Raw genomic sequence first — 20,896 nt, forward strand, 5'->3', positions numbered from 1 at the left:
GGTTTTCTGCTGGTTTGGCCTTCTGGACATGTAATTGCCATGCCAGGACTGTCAGGAGAGGGATATCACTGGGCTGAGTAAGGTCAGCTCTGCTGTGGTGTAAGACTGCACACTGAGAGGCTCAGTAAATGTCCTTGCAGAGCAAAATCATACCTGTTGGTGAAAGTAGGTTGCTGAATTGCTGCTGAATATCTGCCTGGCCAAGGTCAAGCAGTGCCTTTTAGGATAGTGGCAATTACAGCCAGACTGAACTAAAGCCTGCAATGAGCAGTGTAATCACAGCATTGCTAAATTGATGTTTGCTGACAGAATCAAGTAATTGGTGCCTTATCTAGATGGAACTACTTGATGGCACATGTCTCTTCCACTTCCTCCTTTGCTGTCAAGAATGCATTTTCTGTATGAATTCAAACCTCTTCTAGTTTGGAAACTGCTGATATTAGCCAGATTCTCAGCAGCAGCATCAATGAGTTCTTTCTGCATGTTTTTGAGCTGCTTTAAAAAGATTTGTTTTGAAGTATTGTTAACAAATCTGGATGAGTAGATATCCTCCTGGCCTTTCCCACTCCTCTCCCCAACCTTATTCCAATATTAAGTTGAAACAAAACTAGTTCCTTTCTTTATCAGTGGATTTGTAACTACATTGTTATTTGCATGTTCTTTCTTAACAAAAATCCAGTGGAGTCTTGTAAAAGCCATGTTTTCAGAGATTCTCAGTTTGCAAGAGAAGGGGAGAATTTGGTGGGTTCTCATAATGTCTTAAAGTACCTGGGGTATATTATTAGTAAGAGGGGAAAAAAAGACCAAGTTGCTCCAGAGACTGGAAAATGAAATCTTCAACTTTCCATGTCACTGTTTGAAGGCAGGCCAAATTTGAAGTAACTGAAAGCATGGAAGGCTTATGTTAAGTGGTGGTACCTCAGCTCTGTTTTACTTGCTGAATCAAGGAGATTCTCTGTGTGGGGTTATTTCTGGCCCCTTACCTAGTAACCTGAGCCTTGTGTCTCACCCTGCAGCCAAACTCCTCAGGTCTGGTAAGGTGTGCGGTCAGGGTGGCGTGGGAAACCTGCCCCGCCCCTGCCTTTTGTGCTCCACCTCGGTATAAATGCAAGATGTTCGTCTTCAGGGCAGCTATTAAAGTCAGTAGTAATTATTACAATAGTAACTTCTGATGCTGTGTCCGTGCCCCTAAGGCCTTAACCAAATATGACTTAGATGATGATAATTAAAAACAGAAGACTGTGACCCAGTAAAATCCTTGAGTTTGGCACAGACAGCAATGCTGGGGAAGAATGTATGCATCAAATATATAATAAATAAAATGAAGCTGTGCAAATGTAAAGGAAAGAGAATAATTTTGTGTCGGTCAAAATAACCCCAGGGCTGACAGCTGCTTTGTGCTCAGAGGTTGAGTCCTTTTATGCCACAAGCCAGATTTTGTGCAGTGTAATCCCACTGCAGCCTTTTGCTTTGGGGCAATTGCTGAATCTCCCTGGCCTTCTCTGCTCCTGAAACATTGTGTCGTGTCCATTTGTCACCCGTCCTTCCCCGTCTTGGTGGTGTTTTTTTTTTTTTTTTTCTTTTATCAGCTTCTTACCACGGAGGCCTTTATATCTTCCAAGTAGCTCTTCCCAGTTGCATTTCTTTTCTTTTTTTTAAAACAGTGGAGATGTTTGCCTGAGGGGAGTATGAGGACATTTAGATAACAGTCTCTTGCAAGGTCATTGGTATGCAGCAGGCTTGTGAATGTTTATGGTGTTCTATTTCACACTTCTGGCAAGGGATACCCTCAACCACTGGTTGTGATTTCCACCTCCAGCACCATAGGAAAAATGGACTATTCAGTTACTAGGAATACAAGGCTGAGACCAGGCTGAACCACATGCTACTGGATGTGTCAACCTGGAAACTGTTTTCAGGAAAGAGCCAAGCTCTAGAGACTGTGGTATGTTGCTCTTACTGGAAGGATGGGAATCTGGCCAATGAATGTGCATCCCAGCTTTTCACCAGTACTGTCTGCTGCTTGCATTGCTCTCTTTGCAATGCTCTGACATAGAAAAAGTAATAAGTGGGTCGATAATGCCTTCTCTGTACCCCAGCAGTATTTTCCTGTGCCTATACTGAAAGTTGAATGGAGTTGCTTTTGTACCTGGTGCTTCTCAGTGGATTTCTAGGAACCAGTGTGAACCAGACTATCAGCATCTGTGTTATGGGTCTATTTGAACTGCACTCACATTTCATGGTACTTCCTGTTTTCTTTCTTGTATGCTCTAGGTGACTTTGGAGAAGGTGTTGGGCATAACCGTGTCGGGAGGCAGAGGACTGGCCTGCGACCCCAGAACTGGCCTCGTTGCTTATCCAGCTGGGTGAGTTACTAACCACATTCCTCAAAGCTAAAGTAAACCATGACTGATGCATTAACATAAAGATTCAGGTTGTTTCCACGATCATCTTCTATAGGAAGCCTATTTACTGCTCTTTAAACACCAGAGAATGATGAGACTCAGCACTGTTAGTTTAATTGGCAGGGGAGAGGGGTTGCATTATCATTTTTAATTTTAATGAGATCCCTTTTAATGGAACTAGTCTCATTCCTCTTGCTCTAAGCTGGGAGTTAAATGCATTTTGTGGACTTTTCACTGTGTTCTGTAGTGTGATGAACATAGGCATAACTCAGTGTGATTCTCAATCCAATAAAAACCTAATGGAACAAATGATTCTTTCAATGAATTGACAGAAGCCTTCTTGTAGATGCCCTGCAATTTATGATTTGTCATGTTCCTCAGCCAAATGTGAGGAAATATTTCAGGCTAACAGCCTGAACCTGCTTATATGTGGGTTCTTTGGAATGAAACACATCTTGTCAATCGTACTCTAAGTTCAAATAGAGGTATCCAGAAGGAGACTTTGATGGAAAGCAAAAGAGCTACCTACAGGGACATGGGTGAGGGCTGGAGAGGTCTGCTGCAATGTAGGAATCAATATGACTTTGGCTCTTCTTTGAGCTTTTTCTGCTGTCAGTAAGCTAAAAGAGAAGACAAAGGACGTGACTCCAAGTCATATTGCATGGACATACTCTTTAGACATGAAAGCTGGAATTAGAAGACAAGAACTTCCACATCGGTTGTAGATGATGTTTTCAAGGGTACCATAAGTGTGCTAGCAGCATTTAAAGATTCTGTATTTGTGGCTAAAATGAGAGATGGAGTCAGTGAAACTGGCTAGAAATTTTTGCTTGTCCTGGTGATATCCTAGTTCACTAAATCACAACATTGCTGTGGTTGGGGGAGCCTCTTGAGATCATCTAGTCAACCCTGGTGCTCAGTCAGGGTCACCTCTAGCAGGTTGCCCAGGACTATGGTCAGACAGCTTTTGAATATCTGCAGAGATGGAGATCCCACCATCTCTGGGCACCATGTTCCAGTGTTTGACTACTCTCATAGTAATACCAACAAAATAAAAACATAAAAAGAAAGGGTTTAAAAAAATTTTTATGATTTAATTTATGCCTATTGCCTCTTTTTCTGTCAGTGAGCAGTCTGTTAATCTGCAGACAATTTGAGGTCCACATCATTGTTCAACAGCGTCTGTTATGCTTGAACTCTTTGGAGCCAGGCAAATATATTCTGGTGTGTTTTGCCTCTTCCTATGTATCTTTTCTGATACTGAATATGCTCACACTTGAAATGAGCAAAGAGAGAAGAAAATGAGTGCAATGAACTCATTTTGGGCTCTTGCATAGCTGAAGGTAGGTTAGCTTTGTTAATAGCAACGTCCTTTGATGAGCATGCCTGACATTGATTTAATCAAGTGTGAGTACACCTGGGGTTTCTTTTAGCTAATTAAAAGGTTATGTGGTTCCTTAGGGCTTTACAGGGGAATTCCTGTCCTTACTTGTTGGTGGTAACATTTCATGGCCTGGGCAGGAATATACTAGATGTGTGTTCTAAAAGTTCAAATGCTTTTATGACTTGCTGCTTTTGTGCCATGGCTGGCCTGATACTGCTGTGATTTGCTGCAGTCATACAGTCTCAAGGTAACAATCTAATAATCTTGTTCAGTTTGGGTCTTGTTGGTTTTTTAGTGGTGTTTTTTAGTTTGGTTTGTTGTTTTTTGTGGGTTTTTTCCCCCCATTGACTTGCAGTGAATGTCTCTTGCTTTGGAAGAATCCTGGCCTTTCTGGTACATTGGCTTCATTTTGTGTATTTTTGTTTCTATTTGAATTAAACAGACTCCCAGAATAGGTAGGGCTGGAAGGGACCACACTGGGTCATTTTGTGCAACCTCCCTGCTCAAGCAGGGTCATCCTAGTGCACATGGCACAGGATTACATCCAGATGGTTCTTGAATATCTCCGGCGAGGGCAACTCCACAGCCTCTCTGAGCAACCTGTTTAGTAAAGAACTGAACTGTCACCTGCACAGTAAAGAAGCTTTTCCTCATATTCAGGTGGAACTTCCTGTGCATCAGTTTCTTCCCTTTGCCTCTTGTCCTGTTGCTTGACACCACTGCAGAGCCTGGCTCCATCCTCGGGCACCCTCCCTTGAGACACTGATAGACATTGATGAGGTCCCCTCTCCATTGTTTCTTCTCAAGGCTGAGCAGGCCCAGCTTCTTCAGCCTTTCCTGGTAAGAGAGATGCTCCAGTCTCTTAATTATCCTCCTAGCCCTTTGCTGAACCCACTCCAGGAGCTCCATGTCTCTCTTGTACTGAGGAGCCCAGAACTGGACACAGCACTCCAGATATGCCCTCACCAGGGCTGAGCAGAGGGGCAGGATCACCTCTGACCTGCTGGCAGTGATCTTCCTGATGAACTCCAGGTTCCCACTGGCCTTCCTGGCCACAAGGGCACTGCTGGCTCAGTTGTTGTCCACCTGAACCCCCAGGTTCCTCCTGGCAGAGCTGCTCTCCAGCAGGTCAGCCCCAGCCTGTGCTATGGGGTTATTCCTCCAGGTGCAGGACCCTGCACTTGCCTTTGTTGGATTTCTGACAGTTCTTCCCTGCCCATCTCTCCAGCCTGCTGAGGTCCTTCTCAAGGGCTGCACAGCCCTCTGGGGTATCAGCCACTCCTCCCAGCTTTGTGTCATCAGTGAACTTGCTGAGGAGGCATCTGCTCCTTCATCCAAGTCACTGATGAACAAGTTAAACAACACTGGGCCCAGTACTGAACCCTGAGGGGCAGCACTGATGACAGGACTCCAACCAGACCCTGTGACAGTGGTTATGACCATCTGGGTTCTGTTGCTCAGACAGAACTGTGCATTTACTGGACACCAAACTATTTACATGAGTCTGATGTAGCAGACTGGGCATGGCTCATGCACAGTTGTTTCATGACCTGTTCATGCAACTTGGTCATCCTCACTTGTAGTCCAGTGATTTCCCCATCCCACTGCTCGTGTAGGGAGGTTTTGCAATGCTGACATGCAGATGCTTTGCTCCTCCAGTCCCACCCCTAAAAGCTGAATTTACGTAACAACGCTGTATTTTCCTAAGAACACTTTCAACATACCTAGATTGATTTGGTTGAGATCAAAACAGTTGCCCCAGGCACTGTGACTTCATCCAAGTCAGGTATACAAGCAACTATGTGAATGAGCTTTGGCATTCTTTGAGCATAATCTTAATTTGGGTCTCTGGTTTGCTTAAAATAGGTTTTTTTAAAAATGTGATTGTTTTTCTCAGTTTTCTCTTTCCTGGAGTTTCTGAATCTCCCGGGAAGTTTCTTAAACTGATGAAAGAAGCAATTCCCAATGCAACAAAACTCATTCCACAACTGTTGTGCCAAAGAGCTGAGTGTTACATTATTTTTTCCTTTTTTTCCCAATGTCTTTTGCACACATTATCCTTTCTCTGCTTTGACCGTAATGGGGCTCCCTCTCTGGCAGTGGGAGACAGCAGCTATGCTGATCCTGGTATGTTTTTTGTGGGATGTTTGTGTTATAGGAGACCTTTTCTTCATGTCAGTGGTAAAGGGCTAAAGGCACTGAGTACTGCAGATATTCCAGGCTACCACTTTGATATAAGGCTCTTGTCTTGGGAGATAAGACAACATAAAGAGAGAAAACTGTATCCTCTGCAAAAGTCTTGCATTTGCTGCCTGCATTCACCTGTTTTTATATTGTCGAGTGAAACAAACCCAAATTTGCTTAATTGGATCTTTGTTTGGGTTTTGCAGTGAGTAACAAAGTTGTTCTTGTGAGGGGAGTACAGAAGTGTACCATTTTTTTTTACCTCTTGTGGTAGGACCATTGCTCTGGCCTTCTTTTGTTTCAATTCCCCTGCTTTGCATTTCCCCTGCTCTTCTCAATTTATTCTCTTTTGAGTTTTTTATGGGCTTTTTTTTTCAATAGCTAGTTGAGGCTCTGTTTCCTAGAAACAAGAAGAGAAACAAAACTAAGAAAATCCTCTGAGGATGACTAACATTAAAAAGGAAAAAATGGGTGTGTGAAATGTCTATAATTTAAATTCTAGACCAGCTGCTAAGATAGCTTTAGTCAGCTTATCTGGTTTTGGTGTTTTGTTTACTAGTTTTTTTTAAGCCTTGTAGGTTGGTGTGACTGATTGATTGATTTTACTTCTCATTGTTCTTTTTTTCTTGGCTCTCAGCTGATCCTCATAGCTGGTTGGGAACCTGATCTTCTGGTGAGGCTCTTGCCTGCTTGAGGAAGCATCCTGTGCTTTTTCTTCTGAGGAGCAGGAACACAGCACTTTGTGCCTTAAGTGTGCAATGCCTTTTAAACACTATGCAGTCATGCTCTGGTCAGCTTAAGCATCCCTCTAGCTCTGCTCATCAACTTGGAGCCACTCTGATAGATTTCAGGGATTTTTTACATTAGTGTTCCTTGATGGGAAAACTGGTATTTGATACATAGCATGTGTGCTGAGTTGATCAGTCTCAACCTGCATATTCTTTTATTCTTTCCTCCTTTCAGCTCTTGAATGACCTTTACATACAGCAGCTCCTGTCTCTCTGAGACATAGAAAAAAGAGTTTCTCTGGCTTTCTCTCAGAAATTACTGTACACAGTACAGACACAGGTCCTTGGCTAGCTCTGTGTGTGTGCACAGTACATTTGCTGAACACATGATTTGGATGCCCCTTTATTCTGACCCATTTCAGAATGAATCATCCTTATTTGTAGATAGGAAGGGAGGGACAATAGGACATGGATGATCAAAGTTAAAATGAAGATACTGAGTCTTTTATCCTGCTACTTTTTGCTGCATGATCTGATTGAAGAGTTAGACTTGTTCCTTCTTCAGCTTTATCACTTTGGGGTTTTAGTTTGTTTGTGGTTTTGTTTTGTTTTTTGGAGAAAGGACAAGTAATATTCCAAAATAAATAATTGTATGAGTGTTCAAATCAGAAAACTGCACAGTTCTGGGTCAAATTTTATTTTATTGCAATTGTGCTGTGCATGCTGCATGTCAGTGCAGCAGCTTCTCATGTGGTGGCCTGCACTGCCGCAACATCCAGCCACAGTCTCTTTTCACTGTGTCTTCCCCTCTTGCATTCCTCACCCTCAGCTGATTTGCAGAATGGAGTGGAAGCCACTGAACTCCTCAGCCCTTCTGAGTCATATCCCTCCTGGCTGTCAGGTCCTGCACTGACTGGCAGTGATGATGGGCTCTATCACAGCAAAGGGAGGAAGGGGATGAACAGGAAATGAGTGAATTGGTTCTAATCCATCTAGGAGCCTGCTCAACACATGTGTAGCTGTCTCACATAGCTCAGTGGTAAGTCCCTCTGGAAGGTGAAAGAATGGAGATTTTTCTTTTCCAGAAGTGATTGTTGGTTTGCTCTCAAATACTTCTTTCCAGTTCCAGTAGATAGGCTGTAAGGCTGAGTGGTTTCCAGTCCATCCACATGTGGATGGAAAACTTTCTCTTGGAAAGTTTTAGTCATAATTTCCCATCATCATATAGATAGATTACTGCACAAGGTAATAAATTATCAGTTTAGAACAATTTCGCTTTACCTTAAGCTGTATATAACCCACAATGGAAAAATCACATTTAGGATAAACATTGTGTAACTTGAGCAGGTATGATGTTGCCTTGCCCATTCTTTCGTACTTAAAGTGGAAAGTTTTGGTCAGTGAGGTACAGTAACAAATTTTGAGAGGCAAATCTAACAGGTGACTGATGGTGAATGAGGCAGAATGCTGTTCTGAACTGGGATCTTTCCAAGACTGATGACCAATTTGACCAGGTTAGAATTAGTGGTGACATGGACAGTGAAATCCTAATTTGTAAGTTAACAAGTATTCCTGCATTATTTCAGTGCCTGTTTTTATTAACTAATTGATCACATTGCTTGGGTGTCACAATGGTAGTTGCCTTAGAAAACTCTAGGTGCACAGAAGGAATCCACTTCCTTATAGAGCCAGTACATGGTACATGAGCAGTTTGAGCACAGCTCTACTCCTCTGTGAAGGTACAATTTTTCACTAATTTTGCTTAGCATAAGCACTAATGCTATTGGGCTGTATCCCAAATGCAGCCTGAATTGGTACAGGGATTTTGAAATAATTGAGCTGCTGGGTTGCCAATAGGTAAATCCATTTCTACTGGTGCTGTCTCCTTCAAGTTTACTTACCAAAAGCTCTGAAGGAGAAGCTCTGTGGTTTCTTTTTATGATCTTTTGTAAAGGAGAATCTTATGGTGTTGAAAAGATGTAGAAACCTACAATAAAATGAAGTTCTTGTGTATGCTCCAAAGCAGATTTCAGCATCTTTGGTCCCATCAGAGGCAGCTTGCTTTGTCTTCTTTGAAACAGGACAGTTGCCTTTCAAGAGTTGGACCTCTTTCCCCTCATCATCTCCCAGGAATCTGGAGTGTTGTTAATACCTTCCTTCTGTGAGGCTACTGTGCTTAACATGCCATCTGGGGAGATTTTCCAGCTGGCACAATTGTGATGATGGGCTCAGAGATGAAGATAAGAAAATCCCCTTAAGTGAGATCGTTAAACATAATTAGAATCTGCAGAATGGTTTGAGTAAGGCCACTACAACCTGGAGCAAAACTTTGTGTCAAAAGTGAACAACACTGGGTTTCAAGAAGATCTATTCAAAAAGATGACAAAAAGTAGCCAAGCCTTTCCTTCCCCAGCAGTAGCAGATTTCTCAGAAAGAAGCAGGGATACTTTGTGTCTCAAATCTCCCTGTGTTAAATACCCACGGGAGAGAAAGGAAGGTATCTGCGCTGGGGCATGGTACTGAGGTGTAACAAGACTTTGTTCACTACTTCTCTTTATTAATGTAGATTGGGAGGAGGGGAGGGTTTAGCTAAAGAAATAGCTGTGGAGAAGGGTGGGCTGAAGAAGGCTGATGCAGTATTAGTCTCTGGCAAGAGAGTGAAGTCTGTATTGGGACAAAACAATGGAGATATGCTTTGCAACAGTGCTTTATTCTCAGGCCAAATAATTGTAACTGATATTTAAATTATCAGAGGTGGATTTAAGAGGGCTATGGCCTATTTAAGGGGCTATGGCCTCTCTTCTGTTCTCTTGCAGTTGACCCATGACATTCACAAGTAACAATCATGCAGTTTGGGGTAATTGCCCTCTTCAAATCTGGGTAGCTGCTGCATCCAGTTCTCAATCCCCATCATTGCACTTCATACAGAAAAGGTCCTGACTGCTGGAGTAGGGGCAGTCTTTCTTGTGTGAGCTATTTCTACGTATCCATAACAGCCAGACAGGAATTTTTACTTTTTTTTTTCTTGGTCTCCCTTTTCGTCTCTCCAGTGAGTACTGGAGACTCTTCCACACTGAATCCATGTCTCTAATAAAACTGCACCTAAAGAGTAGAATTGTTAGCTGAGCAGTTGTGTATTGATCAGTTCAGCTGTAACCTTGCTTGGTTTGGCAGAAGAGAAGACAAATAAGCAAACAAAGCAGTACTAGCAATCACCTGGAGCTGTAGGCAAACTCCCCTGGTTTAAGACTTTACCAGAGCTGGAGTCAAACCTGTTAAACTGACTTCCAGGCAGTTTTCATCAGCCAGTCCCCTAGTGTGTGTGTGTGGTTGCTTTTGGTCTCTTGCCTTATTAATTAAAATTCTTTACCTTTGACTACCAGCAGAGGACATAATATTTGATAGAATCTTAAATAATGAGGTAGCAATGAAGCTTCAGACCTGCAGCTAACCTGTTTCCCAGCAGAAAAGGGAGAAAAATAGGACAAAACCTCAAAATAGCTGGGCAGAAAAGCTTCTTACTAAACTGGAGGGACACTTAGTCAAGTCTGCCAAAAGTGCTGCAGCATATATTGAAGACTGCAGCACTGGGGTGCTGTCAGACAGCTGGAGGGAATGTGTTGGGAGCTGAGTCCCTGCATCTGAGAACTCAGCTGCTGGATGGGGAGTTGGTTAATGCCATCTTTGCCAGCTGTGGAGTAGCTCTTGAGGTGGACAGTGGGAATCTTGTGGAGTGCTTGGCTTCAGACCTTGTATGACTTCTACGTTGTGCCACTCTTGTTCTTGAAAGATGAGTCAGGGCAGTGCTGATATTTGGTGTTGCCAGGTCCCTTTGAGGCAAGCTGCTCTTGTGCTTTACACAGAGTGCTGTTCCCCTGTGCACAGAGCTTCTGGGTCCTTGTCCTGAGTGCCACGTGCCAATCCAACCTTCAGGTTACAAGGGATGGGTTGCTGCTCTGTAGCCAGCCACTACAGCTTGGGACAGATAGAGATGTAATGTGATGTTTTATCCTACAGTTATGATTTGAGGATCTGGCATCAGCAATAGGTCTGATATGGCAGCCTCCTTCAAGCCTCCAGGTACCAATGTATCTGTTTATTCCCTGTCTTTCAAGAGAAGCCACGTGATATGAGCCCTGTCTCCCAAAAATTTCTTTGTGTACCCCATACTATCTGGGATCAGCCTGTGCTCATCCTTTCTGTCAGGCAGCTGGAAAAGGCAGGACTTTGCAGCTGAGATCAATGGAGGAGCACACTGCTCCATCCCTGTCTGGCTACAGAACCTCCTGTCCCAGAAGGAGCACAATCTGTGCCCTCTCTTGCAGCCCTCCCAGTGCCAGGACCTGTGACAGGCAGTACCCACTCTCTGCACTCAGGGTAAATCAAAGCTGAAGTCTGGTGGCCCTTGATAAAAATTTGCTGCTGTTTGTAAAAACAAAACAACGCAAGCCAGAAAACCTCAACCAACCCCAACCAGACCTCCAAAAGCCACAATAGGAAGCCTTGACTTGTTTAGACTGGCAGATAGTTTTTGATATCTAGATTGAATTGAGAATTTTTCAAGGGAATGATAAAATTGAAATAAAACATTCTGGGACATTTCACAAATTTGTTCGCAGGAAATTTGTAGAGAAAGGGAATATATGAGAGGAGGCAGATGCCTTTCCCCAGGAAGAGCAGCCTGAGGATCTCCCTAGGATGTGGGAACCCTGCTTTGAGTTGAACAGAAAACTGAGTTCAGTTCAGAGGCGAGCTGGTAGCTCTATTCTTCCTTCCCATTCTCATCTTCAAATATGCACGGTTGGGTACAGGAAAGTCATAGAATGATAGAATTTGGGTTGGAAAGGGATGTTTAGAGGCCATCTAGTCCAACCTACCTGCAGTGAACAGAGACATCTTCAACTAAATCAGTTTGCTCATCTATCACCCCTTTGGACAACCTATTACAGTGCTTCAACACACTACTTTTTTTTTGTAAAAAAAATTCTAATTTGGATCTATTATCTTTTAGCTTAAAGGCATTTCCCCCATTTCCTACTACAACAGGCTCTACTAAAAAGTTTGTCCCCATCTTTCTTGTAAGTCACTGTTAAGTATTGAAAAGCCACAGTAAGGTCTCCTGTAGCCTTTTTGTCTCTAGGCTCAGCTCTCAGCCTGTCCTCACATGAGAGGTGTTCGAGGCCTCTGGTCATTTTTGTGGTTTTTCTCTGGACCTGCTCTAACAGCTCCATGTCTTTCCTGCCCTGAGGATTCCACACCTGGATGCAGTACATCAGGTGGGGTCTCACGAGAAGTTTGTTGTTCTGTATTCTTTATGTTGCTCTATATTTAGAATGATACTGAGGGTTTGTCCAAAGGACAGGATGACTTTTCTGAAAAAAGCCGGCGATAGGGAAAAACCAGTGTATTGTAGGGCATGGTGAACAGACTTCTTTTCTTTATATTTATAGCCTGTCATGGGACTAGATGGTAGAGAAAATCACTTTGTTTCTCTTAGCTTGCACTGTTTCCTAAAAAGTAACAGTTTTCTATTTTCTCCCTTATAAATAATGGGAATTGGGAATTAAATAATGACTATATTAAAAAAGAAGAAAAAAGGGATAATGGGAAAGATGCTGTGTTGTACACCAATCCTTCCCTGTGCTAGTTTGGACACTCTTCTCCCAAGACCACACAGTAACCTTCTCTCAAGGTGGTGAAGCCCACAGAGACACGTTATGCTGCCTTTCAGAGCCTTTGCAGTGCCATGCTCCTGCTCAAAGTCCCACAGCTGGTTCCATGAAGGGGACATGAGCTCAGCTGGCACTGTGGTATGTGCACACACACAAAGTTAAGGACATGATTGTGGCAAAAACCACCAGATGCTACTGGCTTCACTCCTTCTGTGTCCTTGTTTTTACCTGTTCTAAGTGCTGAGCAAGCCTGGTTCTCAAAGAGAGGATACAAAGTGGGGCAATGGTGGAAAGAAGTGCTCTCAGAACAGTTTGTGGAAGGAAATGGGATGAAGTTTGTGTAAGCATTCCTTCAGTGCTATGTTTTACATTTTCCTTTTTTTTTTTTTAACATCAGAATACTATTACATGCAAATTCTTTGATTATTAATTACCTTTGGACTCAGACCCTTCAGTACTGCAGCATGAAACACAATTGTGTTAACTATAAGAAACTTTTGAGCTTAACTGATGGTGAAGTTGGGGGTGGTTTTTAGTGTAAGAATGAATGGTAGGACTCTTATAATGGGCCAAAGAAGGCTCCTTGCTTGCACTGTCTGTGTAGGCAGTATGCATGTGCTCTTCCCACCAGTGATGGAAAATCTTGGAGAGGGGTTTTGTTCTGTATGTGGTGCTGCAGTGGTGTGAGTGAGCTGTAAATGAAGTTGGGTACTGTGGGAAGGGCAAGTAGTTAGTTAGGCAGCTTCTGTCCCACACTGTCCCACAGAACTGGTGTGGCAGGTCCAGGCACTGCCTGTGCAATGTTTCTTAGGGGGCCAACAGTATTAGCTGAGTCCTCAAGAACATGAATGTTAGTGTGGATTCTTGCTGTTGCCAAAAATGTTAGTGATGAAGAAAGTGAGAGCAGGGAAATGGAAATGCTCTTATCTTTGCAAGGCTGCAATAAAAATTCTTGTCACAGCAAAAGCACTTAACTGTCCTTGAAATTTCCCTGTGCTGGATTCCCAAGGCTGTGAGCAGGGAAAGGTAGGGCTTTTTGGAGCAGTCCTGCAAGTTTGTTGCTGTTTGGATTGCCTCACAAACCATATTAAGGAAAACTACGTAGTACTTGCTTCTTACTGCTGCCATCCTAGTTCCAGGGCAAATATTCCAGTTCCCTCAAAAGGAAAGTGCCATCATGTCTGTCACAATATCTACAGCAGTTGCTGTTTTAATGATTGTATTGGTCATTTCTGTTTTTAATCTGCCTTAAGAGAAACCCTGACTGTCCTCAATCCTAGAGTGTGTCAATTGGATTTTTAAATTAGGAGGCAAGCTGGTAATAGTCCCGTGTAGATGGTTGGTTTGTTACTTTGTGCTTTGATCTCATTAACCAGCATGTGAACTAAAGGTAAGGTGCTATTGAAAAGGAAAACAAAAAGGGGAGAGGCTGGAGAAGCAGTCCTGTGGTGAGGGTCATAAACTTGCAGTTTATGTGCAAAGAAACGGAAGCAAGACAATAAGCATGACTGCTTTACTTGATAGCAGAGCTAAACACTCATGTAGAGCTCTGCAAGTGGGAAGCTTTGACAGGTTTGGAAAGCTATTGCATGCTAGTCAAATAGGGAAGAGGAGTGTTGCTAAGCTCTCAGTACCTCAGCTATTTTGGAACATGTAGGCCTTTTCTCAGCTTGAGGCTCTGCAACCTGCAGGGGTTTGCCCATTAGCTGAGAAAGGAGAAGGATAGCAGAGAGCACGAGTGCCCCAAAGCCTGTGTACCTGCAGGCAGCAGCCTGCTCTCTGCTCTACCTGCTCTGCATCTCTCCAGTTACACCTCCTGGCAACCACTGCCTTGGTGCAGCAACACCACTGGCCTGTGAGCCAAGTCCTGAGCTTGTATAAGAGCAAGGGGGGGGAGTGGGGACTGAATAGCAAAGTCTGGGATGAAAATGAGATACCAGCCGCCTCAGCTGAGCTCCACCCTTTCTAAGAATCTCAAAACAGGCACTGTCTCCTGGCAACCTTGACACAAATCACAGAGTTTAAGTTAAAAGAAGTACATACAGTCCAAAGGACATATCCCATCACCAGGTGTGAACAACAGGGACAGGGAACTACTTCTTTTCCTCTTTCTGAAAAACCTGGCACTGTAGATGGACTTGGGTTTCACTCAGTGTCAGAAGGCAGCGAGTTAAAGGTGAATGAGCATCATGTTAGCTAAGAAGTGCCAAGAAAATGGTGTATTTTGTTTATTGTAAGCATGCCCTGACTATTGCTTAGGAACCAGATGTAGGACTCGGCTCCCTCCCTGCTGCACTGGAAGATGTGCCCTGTAATGCATGAACACATTGGCCTGTTGTGCACCTGAACCTGATTCTTTCAGCAGGCAGCCAAGGACTGACAGAGCTGATGCCGGACAATTTCTTGCCTTTGGAGTCAGTTGTTATACTTTTGCAATGCTGACCTAATACTTTTTAGGACGTACTCTTAGTCTTGGACTCTAACCTGACAACATCTCTCTGTGACAGGAAATGGAGATATACAAGAAAGCAAAACTGAGTTTTATAATGATTGCTTCTTCTAGGAAAGCTGTCTTTTCAAATCTCCTGACAACTGATGCTCATTAACTACTCTGAAGAAAAATTGCAGTGCATTTAAAATGCTATGTATTATGCTGAGATGGAGGTAAAGGAGAAGTAAATGTTCATCTTTTGTTAAAGACAGAGCTGTCACAAGGCTTCTAAAAAATAACATGGGCAGAATTTAACTTTGCCAATCTGGCAATGTCTGAGCTGTTCCTTCTGTGAGAAGTGGCAAGGCTGGGAGAGGGAACTGGCATGAGCTGTGGATGTTTGGGCCTGGGAACTGCAGCAGGCTTCCTGTGCATTGTGGTGTGGACAGTTGTGGGGAGAAGCAGGCCCCCCTGCCCCTTCTTTCAGCATCTGCCAGCCTGACCTTGTAGGGTGCTGAGTAGGCAAGGCTGGCAGGAGGCTTTAGTGCCTTTTTGTGGATCTGGCAGCCTGCTGCCCAAGGCAACTGTGAGCTTTGACCGTGCCTAGAGAAGTGGAAAACAACTGGCTATTTAAGCAAGTGATTCTTTAACTTCATGCTTTCCAAGAAGCATTTTTTTTTGTGTGTATGTGCGTTTGGTGTGTTGTTTTGTTTGTTGTGGTGGGTTTTTGTTTGTTTGGTTGGGTTTTTTTGTTTTTGTTTGACACATTTGCAGAGATATGGCCTGGATTATGCTTACTGAAGCATTCAAGGGGAAAAGCTGCTCCAGTTTTTTTGCCGCAGTTGGGCTTTTGCTGCCTGCTCTGGAATGCAGGAGAGATCAATAATGGGTCAATGGACCCTGGAGGGGTCTGCCAGGACCTTACCCCAGGTGTGACCATCCAGGGAGATGGTAGTAGAGAGGGGGCTGGCAGACAAGGTTAAATTTCATTGCTTTTTTTGTTTTGTTCCTTTGAATGATGCCATTTTAATATTGATACACTTTGTACTCATGGTAAAACAGTTAAAGCCCTGAGGCATCAGCCATGAGCTGTCATGTTGGTCTGCCCAGATGATTCGTTTGATGAATGGATCTTTCTCCCTGCTCTTGAGTTGCTCAGGCACAATGAGAGAATACTCTGGCTGTGCATGCTGCTGGAAACAGAGGTGTTAGCCAATTGCTTGAAAGCAGGATATATTTTTCCTTTGGGACTTGGTTTTAAAGGAAGACACATATTCAGCTTTTGAGCCATCATGGCATGGTGTCAACTGCTCTTGCAGGGAAGTTGGTGCAAACCTGAAGTGTAGAGCCAGATTTCTCTGTGTAATCCCAGGTGGGTCTGCAAATCTCTGCAAGGAGCTGCTTGATCCCAGGAGCGTACCTTCAGAGAGCTCCCATCTTCTCTTATTATACCATGGGCTCAAAAGCTGAATTTGCTCAACACGTGATGGCAGATTTGATTATTCTGCAGTAATTTTATTTTAAACTTTGCTTCTCTTAATCTTTTTCTTGCCTTTCCCTCTAAACTGCTCTTTGTCTGTTTTTTAAAATTTTCAATTTTTTTTTTTTTAACTTGTCTTTCATTGCTGTCTCTTCCCTGGCATGTGTCTTTTCTCTGAGGCAATTGCTTGGGCTTTGTTGTTCATGGGCAAAGAGGAAGCACCCCTTATATATGGGCTGTGTATGTGCATAAATAAAAAAAGGCAGGAATTGATTGTTGGTATAACTACATAACACTCTAATTCATGAATCAATTTACTTTACCACTAATTATGACAGATAAAAGAAGGACTAATAATGCATTAGGGTAGTTCTATATAAAAATATCTCAATAATTGGGATAGTGCAATTAAAACTGTAATACATTTCTTTGTTTCTGTTTGGTTTTTCTGATGTTATGCTCATCCTTATGCTGCTCCTCTGGATCTTAGTCAGTTGTTGAGGGTAAATCTTTGTAGCCCTTCTCTGGGAAGAGTATGATGTGGGTTTTACTGGATTCTTCCTTACTCCAGGGTTCATCTGGGTAATTTTTAATATGTTTACTAATACATTTGCAAATCTTACACTTGTACAACTCCACAATGCTTCTAGAATTCACTATATATGATGTCTTTAATGCATGTTGGATAATTTTTCTTTGTCAGAGAGCTCATGAATTGTTTGCAGTGGTTTGGTCTCGAATGGCAAGCACGTGCCTCCTCTCTTATCCCATTCCTGTACTCCTCTGCACTGTGTCCTGCTTCTCCACTTCTCAAGGCCTCTGCTCTCATACCATGCCTGCATTTTTCTCCACTATGCAGTCATTAGTTGTAAATATCTCAGGCTACATAAAATAGCTGTTGGTCAACGTTGTTTATATAAAACTATGGTTGTACTCCACAAAAGATAAACAGAAGTAAAACAAATCATCTATAGACACCTGGTCAGTTACAGAAATTGCTGTCACAGCTCAACCAAGTAAAACAGAGCTACAAGCAGGTCAAGAAAAGTTCAGAGCACACAAACCCAGGCAGCTCAAGGCCTTTGAGACTCAGTAAAAAGTTTGTGGCCTGTTGCTGAAAATGGCAAATCTGGGGCTGTCAGCCAGATACTGATTGAAGAGGGACTGGATCTTGAGAGCAAGTGGAGGGGTGGAGCACAACTGGGGAGCTAGAGATCCCCAAAGCAGGTGTCTTGGCTGGTCTGTCAGGACAGATAGTTGTTTTTTCTCCTTGTTGATGTTCCTGGGACAGCTGTAACTTTGGGAGTTCTCAGCATATGGAAATAGGTCTTTTCCCAAGAATTAACATAATCAACTACTGTGATCTTATAGTGTCCATCCTGGAAGAAATTGCATTCTCTGTCTTGCATGCGAAGCTCTTCAGGTTTTTAGCCATGTTCTGGCTGTTTGTTTCATCTCTCTTGGTCACACCTGGAACCAGCCAGGTGCTGCTCAAGACTCCATTTCCTAGTGCTTCTCAGTCTTTCTTGTCTGTCTGATCAGCACATTTTCTGGTCATTAACTATCTCATTGATCCTTTTGTTCCTCCAGTCTACCCATCATCAGTTGCCCATTGCTCTAACCCTGGGGCTGCTGCTCTTCTGCAGTATTCCATGGGCGTTTGCTAACAGTACTGAAATAAAATACAGCTCTGCAACTCCTAGCCCAGTTGATTTGATACTTCGTGTAGGTGTATTGCTGGCATTGCTTCCCTGCCCCTAGGCAAGTGAGTGGTTTTGGAGAGAGGGAGAGAGAAATGTGCACTCTCTATGTGCGTGTAAATGTTATAGTCAGCCGTGAGCCATATGTATGCATGTGTCTGTGTATATACCTACAAATATATGTGTGTGTGTCTGTACAGGCATTTGTCATCAGTGCCCTGTCTCTTTTGAAGCTTGTCAGATGAGCAGACTGACAGACTTTTCAGTCTGTGTAAGTACAGCTGCTGCTTTGCATGGCTTCATTTTTGTACCTACCTTTGCTGCAGGCTGGAGGACAGGTGGAATATTCTGCAATGCAGCAGAGATGGCCTGTCCCTGGTTCTGCTAAGACAGGGCTTTATTCCTGGTTTCTCATTCATGAGGATTTTTTTCCTTCTCCTGGCTTTGATTTGTTGAAGGGAATGGTGTTGTTTTGAAGGAGAAGTTCCTGCTGAATCACTGGTGACTAGGTAGCCGTGAGCCATAACAATTAACTGGAAACATTTTCATTTTCCTTGCAACTGTAATGATTCCCAGTTAGTAAGCTGGTTTAAATTTCATGGTTTTCCTCTGAGGCCTTTTTTCTCCTCTGCTTTCCCTACATGCACTTCTTGCCCAAGTCTTTCACAATTTGTGTCTGGCTTAGCTCTTTGCCTCCCAGGAAAGGTGCCTCCTTATTGTGCAGCTCTTTAAAAAGCCATCACTCTCCTGAGGGCACTACTGCCATGTCTCTGGCTCCAGTGTGGCTCCTCTGGAGTTGTGTACAACTTATCCAGTGGGAGACGGGTCCCAGGCTGTGTTTCCTCTCTGCATCCATTTTGTGTGAACTGTTTTCCTGAGTCATCACCCTGTCTTGTATTTGCCCAGTGTCAGAAGGGTTGCTAATTTTAAAAACCCTCCTCCTCTTCTTCTGCTCTGCCTCCTTGACAATAGACCTTGAAATAGCATGAACACCTCCTATGGTAGGTTAAGGATTTTCCACATACGATAGTTGCAGGGGGGTGAGGATATGTTGCAGTGAGATCAGCTGGACCTGCTAGAAATCACTGTAGCCAGCCCATGAGGATGGGCAGCACCTTCACTCTAGGAGGAGGCAGGAAGGAATCTTCTGCAATTTCTCATCTGTGGTCCTGGTAAAGTTGGAACTTCAGTGGTGCCTTGTGTAGGAGAGAAGAGAGGCCCTGATTGATGTTACAGTCATAATCTCTGCTCGTTATTGGATCTTTTTAACTGTTCGTGTATTGAGCTTTTAAAAAGTATTTTTAAAGCATTTTGGGTGCCATTTCAGATCTGTGCATCTGTTCTCTGCCATCTGCAGCCTGAGGTTAGAGACACACCTGGTTGTTTTAAAGATGCAGTCTGGCAGGTGTAAAGGGGCTGCTGAGAGCAGCCAGTGGAAGCTGTCAGCTGTGTGTGGCAGGATTGGTGTTGGCCCTCCCTGTGCAGGGCAGGAGCTGAGGAGAAGCTTTCTGGGCACTCAGCCCTGTGCCCTCATCTGCAGCAGGGCCTGTTCAGGTAGACAGGCACAAACCACATTGGCAGCAGAAGATCATGAGGATGGCAGCATCCCTGCCAGATGACAGGGAGTGAAAGCTGCCTGTTTTTCTGGATGTCATCAGATCACATAGGTATTGGTGGAGATTTTGCAGGGCTCTCAGCTTTGAGACTCAGTTAGTGTAATGGACAAGGTGAATTCAGTAGGCTGAAGTGGTGGTGAGATCAGAGGCTGCCCTTGTCTGTTTGGGGATTATCCCTATAAATCCTTGTCAGTTCAGGTCTGCTGAAATTTCCTCTGCTGCTCTCTCTCCTCTCAGTGTAGGTGCACACTGTTGTAAGATATCTCTGAAAGTCAAATTTCTGGACGCTGAGAAAAGAGTCTGTGCGAGTATCTTAAAATATGCCCTGTTCTTCTCCTGGACTGGGCTATTGGAGGCAAGAAACTGGTCTTCAGTTTGTCACAGTTCTTCCTGTGGTTTTTTGGAGCAGATCCTATTGTGTGATGTGTTTGAGCTCCTACTCCTGCAGATTTGGGGTACCATGCAGTCTTTTAAATAGAGTATGTGTGGTTGGCAATCGGAAATTTCTACCCTATTAGTTTAGTGACACTAAATATATCACTGACTTTCTTTTTCACAGTGGGTTTCTTGTTCGGTATTCATGGCTTTTCGTTAGCCTGCGTTGGTTTCTGAAGCATGAATTTTGCTGCACCTCTCAGGCTCCCACCTTTTTAGTTCTCTCTATCACAGATTGGTACAGGGAGCTCTGGAGGCTTTTCTGCTCAGGCAGTGACACCCAGCTCTTAACCTCTCAACAGATAGATCTTTCTTCTCAGCATGCATGTAATTAATACAGTTTTGCTTGAAAATACCTATTCAGTTACATAGTCAGTGTGCACATCCTCTCATCACTGCTAACTCACTCCCAGTACTGGCTATGAATTAAAGAAGCTTTTTGGCAGGAAGAATTGCCACATAGAAAATTAACACCAGCCTCTGCAGACACTGCTTTGCTCTGATCAAGCTTGCCATGGCAACCAATGCAGTGTAAAAAAGATTTTGTTCTTATCAAAGTATTTTTTTCTCATGCATTTAGTGCATAGGAAGCTTTTTCACTCTCATTTGAATAGCTTTGGGTGAGGGGAAGAGAGCAAGGTATGAGCCAGAAATTGAGAAATGGACCGATTTTGAAGGGATGGGACTGTTAACGCTTTTCATTTTTTCTTGCAGTGGCATGAAAGGAGTATATTGTGGGGAAGAAAAAAAGAAAGAAAGCTAATGTTTGTTTTCATGTCTTAATGGAGTTTTCTTTCCTCTGTACAGCATCCTCTTCATAGCATAGGCTCCATGCATTTGGGAGAGGAGGGCTTGACACAT

General features: G+C 43.4%; 1 protein-coding gene across 1 annotated transcript in view; it reads left to right on the forward strand.

The window, feature by feature from the left end:
- MAPKBP1 (mitogen-activated protein kinase binding protein 1) overlaps positions 1–20,896 on the forward strand; it is a 101,461-nt gene that overhangs the window by 26,708 nt on the left and 53,857 nt on the right. Inside the window, exon 3 of the mRNA XM_058806574.1 lies at positions 2,275–2,366. Within this exon, the coding sequence (XP_058662557.1) occupies positions 2,275–2,366 (92 nt within the window). The remainder of the gene's footprint in view (positions 1–2,274; positions 2,367–20,896) is intronic.

Source organism: Ammospiza caudacuta, chromosome 6 (assembly GCF_027887145.1).
Source record: "Ammospiza caudacuta isolate bAmmCau1 chromosome 6, bAmmCau1.pri, whole genome shotgun sequence".
Lineage (NCBI taxonomy): Eukaryota > Metazoa > Chordata > Aves > Passeriformes > Passerellidae > Ammospiza > Ammospiza caudacuta.